At 55.1% G+C, this 12,342-nt stretch overlaps 1 protein-coding gene across 5 annotated transcripts in view; it reads left to right on the top strand.

The window, feature by feature from the left end:
- DENND3 (DENN domain containing 3) overlaps positions 1-12,342 on the top strand; it is a 64,039-nt gene that overhangs the window by 25,470 nt on the left and 26,227 nt on the right. For 4 of the 5 annotated variants that reach the window (XR_014255686.1, XM_082433768.1, XM_082433769.1 and 1 more), the window contains exons 8-13: positions 1,045-1,160; positions 3,992-4,147; positions 5,737-5,833; positions 6,628-6,731; positions 7,292-7,491; positions 8,557-9,078. Coding sequence is in view for 4 of the 5 variants with exons in the window: in XM_082433768.1 (XP_082289894.1) it covers positions 1,045-1,160; positions 3,992-4,147; positions 5,737-5,833; positions 6,628-6,731; positions 7,292-7,491; positions 8,557-9,078 (1,195 nt within the window). In the remaining variant the exon portion in view is untranslated. The remainder of the gene's footprint in view (positions 1-1,044; positions 1,161-3,991; positions 4,148-5,736; positions 5,834-6,627; positions 6,732-7,291; positions 7,492-8,556; positions 9,079-12,342) is intronic. The other variant, XM_082433771.1, reaches the window with a different exon arrangement.

Raw genomic sequence — 12,342 nt, forward strand, 5'->3', positions numbered from 1 at the left:
AACCTATGACTCACCAGGGGACAAACACACTTTGGGAAAAGGCCATTCAGACCTCATGGAAGGAATGGAAAAACATCACCCTCACAAATGAGGAAAAAATAGGCGTACTTTATAGCTCAAAATTGTGTTTCTTCTTTTAGTCATTAGGGGGAAAACCGTCTTGTTTCAGCCCCTTCAGGAGGGAAACTTGCAGACATTATTTACTTGATTCCAGTCCGCAGTCACAAAGGAAGTCGTTTTAGTGGTTTACCTGTTCTGGGAGGTTTTTAGGGCAAAGCAGCAGGTCTTGACTGGAAATGTTTTGGGGTTTGGATGTCTTCTCGATGTGCTGGGAGCTCGGAAGGGGTCCTTGTAAAAGCTCAGTGTCCGTGCTCACGAGCGCGGCCTGTCCCCTGCTGGTTTAGCACCCTGCTCTGGGAGACGTGTTTGTGCATATTTCACGTGCCATGAAACGCGCATTGAGAGGCCGGCCCAGCGTGAAAGCTGGGGAGGATTCTGGCGTCATGTTCCGGGGACAGTTGAAGTGTAGAACTCAGGAGTGTGACTCATTATTTGTGTGTTTTGTCACAGATAAGACTTAACAAGTAAGCCATCCACACATCTCAAGAACTCTTAAGTGTGTGGGATCCCTGAGCCCAGGACCCGCCTGTGCTCTGGTCCTTGGGGGGGGCGGAGCTGGCTGGGCAGCTCAGCGGGCACCCTGAGTGTTAAATGTCGGAGTGCTCCCACTGGGGCTCTGGAATGTTCTCTCCAGGCTCCCTGAAGTGGTACATGGAGTGTTTGCACAAGGGTGGGTGAAGACCTGACCTCATGTGTTGGAATCTTGACTCAAAGAGGCATTTTTAATCAAATGAGCTTGTTAACCTAACTCATGGTATACACTGCATTTTTCTGGTAGATAATATAAGGCTTTGTGTGCATGTTAGATATGATAATTTAATTATCGATGACACGATCTTGGTGAATGCAAAGTGTATCTTTGTGTTTTCAAAGATGTATACAAGTTCAGATTCTTACTTCGATCTTTACAAACTTATTTTATAGGAAGCCGATGGTTTAATTCTGATAAACATTGACGCTGGGAGCATCACCTACTCCAACGACGAGGACGTGGACGTTCCTGACATCCCTCTCCTGGCGGCACAGACTTTTATTCAGAGGTAAGGGGGGAAATAGTGGGTATTTGGAAAAATCTTGTTCAGGTTCATACTTGCCAATTTCAAGTATGTCTTCCAATCTTATATTAACAAATGGTTTATGTGATATTTAGTAGTTTGGAAATTGTTTGTGAATATTTAAAAATAAAAGTCATTTGTCTTCATTCAAATCTTGTCTAAATACTAACGATGGCCCCCAGGCCAGGGGACGGCCACACCCCCGGGACACCTCTCGACCCTTTTCTGCGCCTGTGATCTCTGAAGTTCCTTCTCTGTCCTTCATTCATTCCTTCATTCATTCCTTCATTTATCCACTCACCAGATATGTATCCAATGCATTGGGCAGAGTATGTATATAATGAGCAAACCGATGTGGCCTCTGCCCCATGGCACTGTCAGTCGGGGGCCCCTGACGGCCATGACCCACCGTCCTTCCCTGGGCGGGAGGCTGTCTTCCCCTTTCACCCCCCGACCCCCCTACCCAGCGCTCTCTTAGTGCTCTTATTTTTTCATACCTGTTTTGTGGCTCTTTGTGGTTTTTCCGTTTCTACGACTACACTTCATTGGCTGAGATCAGGCAAGACAGAATTTTTCCAAAAAGGGCAGATAATAATTGTTGTAGGTTCTGCAGGCCCTGCGGCCTCTGTGGTGATGGGAGAGGCCTGGCGGGGACTGTCCCATGTACTTCTTTCAGGGGGGTGAAAGGAGGTGTGATTGCTATTTACGCTGGGACGCAGATGCGTCTGGGGCAGGTGGGTCAGGGCAGAGCCAGGGCTCCCTCAGGTGGACCTGCGGAGGACGTTTCCCCCTCTGGAATCTAATCACATGGTGGTGGGAGAGACCCTGCTTTTAGTCCTCCAGCTCGTGTGCGGGCTACAGGCAGGCCTGGCATGAAGCTCGTGGTGGGACCCGTGGAGGGCGGGGGGCTAGTGCGGCAGGTGCTGCCGGCTGTCGTCAGGTAGCTGGACTCTGCTGCTCTGGAGGAGCTGGTGACGCAGCCCGGCTTTTGTCAGTGCCGACTGCTCCCCTTTACTTTGTCTGCTGGAGGTCAGAGCGGGAAGAGCTGAGGCCTGAGAGGAGGGGAAGGAGCCGGTGGCTCTGTGTTGGCTCCCTGACTTGGCTGTTCTCATTTCTGCCTCTTACCTGTGTATTAGTCAGCGCGCGCTGCTGTAACAAACACCACCTAAGCAACAGACGTTTATTGTCTCCCAGTCCTGGAGGCTGGAAGTCCGAGATCAAGGTGTTGGCAGAGTTGGTTCCTCCTGAGGCCTCTCTTTTTGGTGTGTAGATGACTGTCTTCTCCCTGTGTCCTCACGTGGTCATCCCTCTGTGGGTGTCCGTGTTCTAATCCCCTCTTAAAAGGACACCAGTCATATTGGATTAGGTCCCCCCTTGTGACCTCATTTTAACTTAATTACCTCCTTAAAGGCCCCATCTCCAAACACAGTCACACTCTGAAGTGCTGGGGGTTAGGACTCCAACCTAGGAATTTGGGGGGGGACACAATTCAGCCTATAACACCTTGGTATCAATTATTTCTTCTATCTGGATGGTTTGTACAAAGTACATGGGAGTGCCATCTTCATTATTGTTCCTTCCATCTTCAAAAAATCTATAAAACTCCCCAAGCCGAGTCCAGGCTCGGGGTGTGGAGTCCTGTGTGGCTGGCGGGCGGTGCTCGGGGCCCAGCCAGGGGTCCGGGTGGGAGTGTCTCCCTGCGTGAACTCCGAAGGTGAAGCCCACATTCCTCATCATCCGGTCACTTTCTGATAAGCGAAGTCCACAGTCCCTGGACTTGCAGAGGGTGACTTTCCAGGACTGGTGTTTGCCAGCATTGGGCGCAGCTTCTCAAGAGTGTGCTTGGGTGCTGCGTGTCCCCAGTAAGATGGGATCTCACCTCTGCCCTCATGTTATTGTTAGAATTCTAGAACATACCTGGGGGTTGGATTCTCGCTTGGCCAGGCCCCCAGACAGTGGGACGTGGAGTCTCAGGCTCACTGTGGGGGGCTGTTCATAAACGTGAACTAACCTGTGCGTGGTCGGTGGCTCGTCTGTGAAGGGCTCCGGGACCGTGATCTGGGCCGTGGCAGTGGGTCTCCCCACGGGGTCTGGGGTGACGAGCGCCCGCACTCGGTATTTGCCGGGAGGGACAAGGGGCAGCCATCCACAGTCTTCTCCCCTGAGACGCCCCTGTGCCCGGCCGCCCACTGCCGCGCTGCCTTCCTTGTCATGATCAGCGTGTGTGTCCGCCGCGTCCCCTCTGCCCCACCTTGACCTTTGGATACTGTTGGGTGGGTTTACTTTGCATATTTAAAGCCTCAGACTTGCTCCTTGGTGTCCAAAGTCTCATGTAAAAGTGCAGCCTTGGGCAGTGTTGGGGAGGCCAGGATCCTGTGTGATGAAAACCGCCGTGAGCCCCCGTCCCTGAGAACCTCCGGACAAGTAAGTGGCCGTGCCTCGTGCACCCGAGCCTGCCCGGGCAGGGAAGCTGCGCCGTCCCTCCCAGACCCACCAGAAACCCTTTGGCCGTCGTGGAAGGGCAGGTGTCTGCAAAGGAGGACAGGACACTCAGCTTGTGTAAAGACGTGCGTGGTCCAAAGACAAGGCCTTTGTGAGTTCTGCACTAATGAGCCGTTTGTGCTGGGAGGCGAATAAACTCCCGACAGGGATGTATTTGTAATGACACCCTCCCCCCCGCAGTTATCGACAGGGAGTCTGAGCGTCCTGAGAGCGTTAACTTACCTCTTCCTGGAGGGTCCTCTCCGGCCGGTCAGCAGCAGTCAGTCACGTGATACGGCCTGGGCTGTGGTCAATGTCGCTCTGCTCCTTTCCAGGGTCCAGAGCCTTCAGATGCACCATGAGCTGGACCTCGCTCACCTCTGCGCCAGCACGGACCTGAACGAGGGGCGAGCCTGCAGGCGGGCCTGGCAGCAGCGGCTCAACTGCCAGATCCGGCAGATCACCCTGCAGCTGCTCGTCTGCGTCTTCAGGTATTTAAAACACCTGCAGTGTCTGTAACCTGGTCCCCAGCCAGCTCCCAGTTCCACAATGGCCACGGCCCCAAAGCTCAGGGACTGAAATCCAGGATTGACGAGAGAGACGCCCCAGCCTCCAGGAGGATCCCTGGGAGTGTGTTTACCCTGCCTGGGGCCTTGCCACCCCCTCGTCTCTCTTGCGAATGACCACCTTGGATGGTCAGACCCGGGTAGGGGGACAGACGGATCATTTCGGGAATGAAGCCCGCCCAAAGGAGAGCCCAGGCTGGAGCACCCAGGACTGGCCCCTGTTAGAAACTTTTCTTCTTTCTTCCCATCACTGTCGCCATCAGCATCTATTATTGTGTGCTGTTGGGAACTAGCCCTTGAGCTGAATCAGTTAAATAGACAGTACAGTGTGTTTACTTCAGTGTGATATAGTGCAGGCGTCGAGTGGCTATTTCTGGCCTAAATGTGCAGTCATTTAAGGGACATAATGATAAATATATGCCTACATTTATATTATACCTTTGTGAAGAAGTTATTGGTGGCAAAGCCTTCAGGCCTTTTCTTTCTTCCAACTCTCTCTTCTCTGCTTTGTCTTGCAGCTTCTTCTCTCTCTCTCCCTCTCTCCCTCTCTCCCTCTCCCTCTCTTCTTCCCACCCTCTCCCCTCCTGCTCCTTCCCCCTGGGTCGTGTAGCAGGGAAGGTGGCGACACCAGGTCCCCTTCTGATCTGGACAGACCCTGCCTGGGAGGGGTTTAGACCAGAGCTGGACGACTTGATGACACTCAGTGTGATTCTTTCAAAATCAACATTTTAATGGTTGTATTCTTTTGCTGTCTATATTTATGTAAAGCAAATGATTTATTAGGGAAAAATGGGATGTCGTGTTATAGATGGGTTGTGTTAGCTCTTTGCTCAGAGCAGTATAATTTGTGTGGTTGTAGAAATGTAGTTTTCCTTTTGTTCTTTTAATATGAAATCTTTCATGAAGGGTTTTTTTTTTTATTACTCTGCAAGCTTGATGAGTTTAGTTCATTAAAAAGAAAATACGATATCAGATGAAGTAATTTTTCCCCTCACAAGAGAAGGAAAACATCGAATGTGCTACGTCCTGAATATGCCCTGTAGGATCACTGATTCTATTGGTAGGCTATCACGGAAGATCAGGGGGTCATGTGCCCAAGTCCCCACGGTGTAGGATGGGGAAGTGGCCGGTGAGGGTCAGGCTGGCGGCCGAGCTGCGTCAGTGCTCAGCGTCTGGGGTGCCCTTCCTGTGTCACCACCCTGAACTCAGTTTTATTTGTATGAACAATTATGGTTGATTGCGTCTTCATTTGCATAAGGAGCTAGGGGGCTCGAAGAAGACAGACACCCCCCAGCCCTGAGCTTCATTCCAGTTGGAGGAAAGCTGTGCTTGAAGTGACGAGAAAGCCCGACCACAAAATACATCCAAACCATGTCCCTCAGCGCTCAGAATACTGTTCCTGCAGACAGGGCTTTTCAAAGTGTGTATTTCCTGTTACTGTTTTTCTGCTAACAGCAATGTGTTTTTCATGTATTTAAAAATATTTCAACACTTAGACTATCTTTCTTCATCAGGGAAGTGAAGAATCACTTAAATTATGAACATAGGGTGTTCAATAGTGAAGAGTTTCTCAAAACAAGAGCTCCAGGGGACCAGCAGTTTTATAAACAGGTAAGAGGTGTGCGGGGCTTGTGTGCGTGTGTATAGTCGATCCTTCACCCTTTTCTGTATCTAAACTATTTTTCAAGTCAAGTGTTTCCAGTATCTGTTAACATTTTATTCAGTGTTTTAGCTTTTCTAAAAGTTTGTTTTAGCGTGGTTTCCTCTGATCCTTTGGCCAGCTCTGACTTTTTTTAATTGGCTTTTTAGAGTGGGATTTACATAGAACAGAATGCGCCCGTTTTAAGGATAGCGTGTGCAGAGTTTTGACCAAGGCGTGCACCTGGTCGCCCCTTCTGGAGCCTTTCCATCATGCCACACAGTTCCATGCCCTTGCCACCACCGCCCCCTTCCCAGGGCCGGGCAGCATCCACACTCCCTGGGAGCTGACTCGGAGATTGTCGCGTGTGAGTCCGGAGACGGGGTGCGCTGGCTGTGAGGTGCGGAGCGTTAGGGAGGCTGCCGTCCCCAGGAGACACCAGAATCCATGACGAAACACAGGGACTGCGGCTGCTGCTGTCCCGGGGGGGCAAGGTGGTTTGGGCTTTTGAACTTTCTGTGGTTTTTCAAATGCAAAGAGTGGCTGATTCTTTGAGATTGGCTGGTGAGGGATGGAGGGGGAATCTTAGATTACGGCAAATTAAGAAAGCTACCTGTGTCTGGGCACTTTTGTCCCAAGGTGCTGGCGAGAGGCCCCGGTGGGTCGGGAAGGGCCACTCGCGCTGCGGCTGCAGGTGCCCTGGCAGCTCAGGGAGGAAAGGACCGTGGAGCAGGTGCAATAACGCGCCCCTCGGCGTCTGTTCCAGGTCTTGGACACCTACATGTTTCACGCTTTCCTCAAGGCTCGGCTCAGCAGAAGGCTGGACGCCTTTGCCCAGATGGACCTCCACACGCAGTCCGAAGAGGACAGGTTTGCATATTACGTTCTAAAGGAGGCACGACTCCTTGGGCGTCCATGTGCTCAAGCAGCACAGTTTATTTGGAAGGATAAATGATAAATCCGATCAGAGAAGTCTCACATTTAGAAATTCATAATGAGTCGGGTAACACGTCAGCCTCCTCCCCGTGCATTTCTGTTTCTTGGGGGGGACACTGAACGTACCTGCAGTGGCAGCTCTGGGTCTTTGTGCTGTTTTCTCCCCATTTTCCTTCTCTTTCTCTCCCCACTTTCCTTCTCTTTCTCTCCCCACATCGTCACCGTTTCCCGCCTCTTCCATGACGCTTTTCCTGAACCCCTCAAACGTGTATCGGCTGTCGACGACGCCCTCGTTTGTTCTGTGTGTTGTGGCTTCTCCTGGGGTGTGGACCGTATACAGCCTTCACTACACGTGGGAGAGCCAGGAGTGTGCCCGCCGTTTCCCACTCGGTGTGGGAATGCTGGATTCTGGTCACCACGTTGGGGAGAATGCCCAGTTGAGCCTGTGCTTCAACCGTTGCTGTGTCTACAAGGTGTTGGGTTTCCCCACCCAGGATAGACGGGATGCTTCTGAGTCCAAGAAGACCCACAATTGAGAAGATGGCCAGCCGGAAGTCCTCAGCCCCCCACGGGGCGCACCGGCGCATGGTGGTCAGCATGCCCAACCTGCAGGACATCATGGTGCCCGAGCTGCCGCCCCGGAACTCGTCGCTGCGGAAGATACACACCGAGGACTGTGGGAGCAGCCACACAGGTGGTCCAGCCGCGCCCGTGCTGTGGCTTTTCTCACTCACTTGATTCTGATGCTGCCAGTTGCCGGAAGAAACCAAAGCTTGTTTCAGTAGAAGGGAGTGGGGGGTTCTTTGCTGTTGTTTTTCTAGCAGTTTAATCATTTGAAATATTTTTAGAATATTCATTTTGCAGACTATGTTCGTTATAGAAAGCGATTTCTCGTCTGTATTTTCCATCGCCCCGTCCCACTGTTTTCATACGTGTGTGTGTATATGCACATATGTGTATGTGTACAGAGGAGATACGTGTTTACATATATGACTGTCTAAGGGGATGCAACAACTCTTAGGCCCCCAGTGGTTGCCAGGCCCTTCCTAGGGGCTGGGGGCACAGAGGAAGCCAGTGCCCATGGGAGAAACTGCAGTGAGGCCAGCGCTGTGAGCCACATGGGCCCCCAATGGCTGCTGCCTCGGGCTAAGGCACCAGTACCAGCTGGTACCTCGTGGCACATTCGTGGGAGAGCTGGAGGCTGAGTGGGGATCATACCGGCGACGCCAGGAGGGGCCGTGTATTCAAATGAAAAGACCTTACTGACCTTCTGGGGGCTCCTGGTGGGTCTGAGTCCCCTGCACAGCTGCCTCCTGGCTGTGTGACCCTGGGGTACACAGTAGCTGTATACCGGGGACCCAGGGAGGCCTCAGTCCCCACTCTGGGAGATGGGCGTGGTAACAGTACCCATGGCGCAGAGCTGCTGTTAAGGTAAATGAAACAGCTAGTTGAGAGGCCTTACCCTGCCTGGCAGGTACGTCTCGGCCTAGGTTATTAACTTAGTCCTTCAACAAAGACTCACCACCACGTGTTTCACCTTAGCATCAGCAGTTTTAACAAATAACGTTATTTGTGCCATGGGAGCAGTGAGGGGCCCCGTTCAGCGTGGGGTACGTGGAGCTTTCTGGAAGAGGCATGGGGCGTCCTGCTCCACGCTGCACCCAAGACACAGAAACGGCCCCGGGCAGAGTGATGGGGTGGGAACGCGTGTCTGTTTCTAAGGTCTGTGCTAACCGTTCATCTCCCCTTCGCTCCTCAGTTCTGGACATGCCCTCCAAGTTGACATACACCTTCAAGATCCCGGAAATCCACTTTCCGCTGGTGGGCCAGTGTGTGCAGGCGTTCCACGCGGATTGCGTGGCCCAGCTGAGCAAGGCCATGGACTCGCTGGCCCCCGAGAACTCGGTGCTGCTGGCGAGGTACTTCTACCTGCGAGGGCTCGTGCAGCTGATGCAGGGCCAGCTGCTGGGCGCCCTCCTGGACTTCCAGAGCCTGTACAAGACGGACGTGCGCATCTTTCCCGCCGACCTCGTCCAGAGGACGGTGGAGTCCCTGTCGGCGCCCGAGCGCGCGCAGGCCGAGCGGACGCCCGAGCTGCGCCGGCTCATCAGTGAGGTCATGGACAAGCCCGAGGACGCCCCCAAGGCCGACGACCGCGTCAAGAACTTCGAGCTGCCCAAGAAGCACATGCAGCTGGACGACTTCGTGAAGAGGGTGCAGGAGTCGGGCATCGTGAAGGACGCCGGCATCATACACCGGCTCTTCGAGGCATTAACCGTAGGTAGGAGGATGCCCACGGGGTGGGCGGTGCAGACCCTCGAGGGCAGGTCGGCCCAGCCGGGAAGAGCCTTGCGGGGCGGGCGAGGGCCTTACCTGCTCCCTGGGTGAGTGGGACGCAGGGGCTGGCCGAGGCTCTGGGAAGGGGGTGGGGATGGAGGGTCTGGCGATGCTTAATGGCATCTCTCCCGTCCTGGGGGGTTGCTCGCTGTGTGCTGACCCCTTCCTCCCACATGGGGACGCATGGCTCCAGCCGGAACGCTTCAGGCACCTCCACCCCCGCTGCTTTTGTTTCCCACGTTTACTGCAGTCGTCTGGTTGGTCCAGAGCCCTTTCCGCCCCTCCCTCCCCAGAGGGACACTGTCCCAAACTTGACCTTTCCCTTCTGACCAAGTTCTTATGCACTGATGGCACGTGGACGCACCCACAAGCAGAACGTAGGATTTGTGCGTTTGTAGACTGTGCCTGACTCACGCGGTACGTGCGTGTCCGTCTGCGTTTCCAAAGCGCGTCCGTGGTGCTCACAGGCGTCTCGCCGTTCCTTTGCTGCCGACGGTGTTGTGCGCGTGAGGGCGGCGCAGCGTGTTGGCCTGAACCCTTGGTCGTGTCCGCCTGTCCCGATGCTGACGAGTGAGGCTCGCAGCCTGCCCCCAGGGCGTGGATGGCTTTCTCTAGGATGGTGCAAGCAGCCCCGTCGGGTGGGAGCTGCCACCCCCACAGCAGGTCCCTCAAGGCGGGGCTGTAGCACGGGGAGCTGCCCAGCCCCACCTCCTGGGCAGCGTGGGGTGCGGTCGTCTGAAGTGTTGTGCGGTTTGGTGAGCGCAGTGGCCTCACTCTGAGCGTTGGTGCCTGTGCTCGGGGCGTCCGGGCCTCTCTCCTTGGAGCTGTGCGGCACAGCCTGGCCCGCTTTTCCGTCGGGTCGGATCTCCTTCCGTGTCCTGTGCGGGAGCCCCTGTGCCCTCTGGAAAGGCCGTGCTTTGCTGGTAACAGGTGCGGGAAGTCCTTCCTCGTTACGCAGCTCCCGTCGAGTTGCCCGGCCTCTCTCTACCCACGCGCGCTGCCTTCCCCCCGGTGGAGGGATGGGGCCGCTTGTTCACGGTCCCTCCGTCAGTCTGATGGGAGTGCGGCCGGCCCAGCGCCCATGGGGCCCTCTGCATGGTGTCACCTTATGTCGGCCGCGGAGAAGAGGCCCGTCTTGGCCGGCCAGGCTCGTCTCCCTGGGCATCTGTGGGCGACTGGTGCTGCCCAGGAGACTCGCGTGGGCAGGGCAGCGGGGGATGCACTGAGTCCGCCGGGGGCAGAGGTTCTCGCGGGGCCAACCAGCAGCACCCAGGCCGCCAGGAGGTGGGGCGCAGGCGCCGCGGGGCTCAGCGCTCTCAGAGGAGGCCCTGCCCCCCACTTCCCGCGCGGGGCCCTCGCGAGGACACAAGGATATGAGCACCAGGCCAGCTGCAGGGCCTGAAGTACCGCGGCGTAATCCCCCCGGGGGTGCTGTTCTCGTGTGACGAGGTGTCTGGACGTGCAGCTGGCTCCTTCCTCTCCCCCCAGCCAGCCCGTTGCTGCGCAGCCTGGGGGGCCGATGGCCTGGGCGGCATGCTTTTCCTGGGAGAAGAGGGCCTGTCCCCCCCAGCTCTCACCTCTCCTTGGCCAGAAGCGTGTCCCACGGGAGCTGGACAGTGTGTCTTACAGCTGGACACGTGGGTGCCGTCCAGCAGCCCCAGACTTACAGGGACGTGAAAGGACACCCGGGAGGGCATCCTCAGATGACCACGGTGACAGTGCCATTGATGGCCCTGTTGTCACTCTGGCTCCATTCGCATTGCAAGCAGGTCATTGTTGGCCTTGATTCTGGGATATGTGCTCCGTTGTCGTGCAGCATCCAGTGTACGTTTCTGCCTGACGGGCGCGTATGTGCTAATAATAAAAGGAGGATTAGGTCAGAGCCGAAGATCACCATCATAGAATAAACGGATGTAACATAAGAACACAGTCGGAGTCTGCTATTCGAGGTGCAGGGCCCTCACGACCTGGCCCCAGGGCGGGGAGTCAGCTGTGTGTGGCCTTCAGTGTGGCCCGTGGGAGCTCGGGGAGCTGGTGACCCTGCCTCCCCCGTAAGACGAGCTGGAGGGGTCGTGTTGGAGTGCGGGTGAGGGGCAGAGATGAACAGTTGGCATTTTTGTGCAGAGTTGGAGACGAATGACGAATGCGTGTTCTGTCCTCGTGGTTGTGTGTGCAGCTGTGGATGTGCGTGGTGGCCCCTCGTGTGCACGGTGGCTGTCGCTGCGTGAGTGCCGTGGAGGTGCACCGTCCGGCTGTGCTGCGGCCCTGGCAGGGGTGGCGTCCACAGGCCCGCGTGGGGGTCCCTGGCCTCTCTGGTGCCCTTCGCCCCGGCTCTCAAAGCCCGCGAGCCCGCCTCCCGTCTGCCCGCGAGAGGAAGCCATTTCCGGTTCTGGGGACCTGCGCTTCGCTCCGCTTGGCCCCGGCACTCTGCAGGGACGCAGATGGTGGGAGCATTTGTCCTAATGACAGAAGGGACGGGTCTCTTGGCTCCAGGCTCCACGTCCCAGCATCTTTGGCTCCAACTTTCATTAAGTAATGGCTTTGTGGTTCTCCCCAACTCCCCTCTCTCGCTCTCCTGATTCTTGGGCTTTCCCTTGGCTGCGTAGACTAAACATCCTCTTCCTTGTTGTCCACTTAAAATAGCCAAGTGCTTCTGATTAAAAACATAATCATTCAGAACCACCAGGAGGTGTAGATGGAGGCGCCCCAGCCAGAGGCAGCTACGTGGAGTAGCCTTTCCAAAACGGAAGCGGGATGAGAACCGTTTCGTGGGGTCAGGGGCACCACCCGCCTGCCCTCTTGGTGCCTCCCTGCCCAGCACAGGGACCCCCAGGCCCGTCTGCCTGGGCACCCGCCCACCGGCCCTTGTGCTTCATTTTTTTCAGTGACTTTCTTTTTTTTTTAAAGATTTTTTTGATGTGGACCGTGTTTAAAGTCTTCAGTGAATTTGTTACAATATTGCTTCTATTTTGTTTTGGTTTTTTGGCTGCAGGGCATGTGGGATCTTAGCTCCCCGACCAGGGACTGAACCCACACCCCCTGCCCTGGAAGGCAAAGTCTAACCACTGGACCACCAGGGAAGTCCCCCAGTAACTTACTTTCTAAAAACAACCCAAGTATATAGAGATACCCCACTGTGGTATGATTCTGTTTGTATCCAAGGACGTTAAACAAATTTGTAAGTAGTAGACCACTGTGGTAAAGCAAT

This window comes from Balaenoptera physalus (genome assembly GCF_965194825.1).
Source record: "Balaenoptera physalus genome assembly, chromosome: 17".
Lineage (NCBI taxonomy): Eukaryota > Metazoa > Chordata > Mammalia > Artiodactyla > Balaenopteridae > Balaenoptera > Balaenoptera physalus.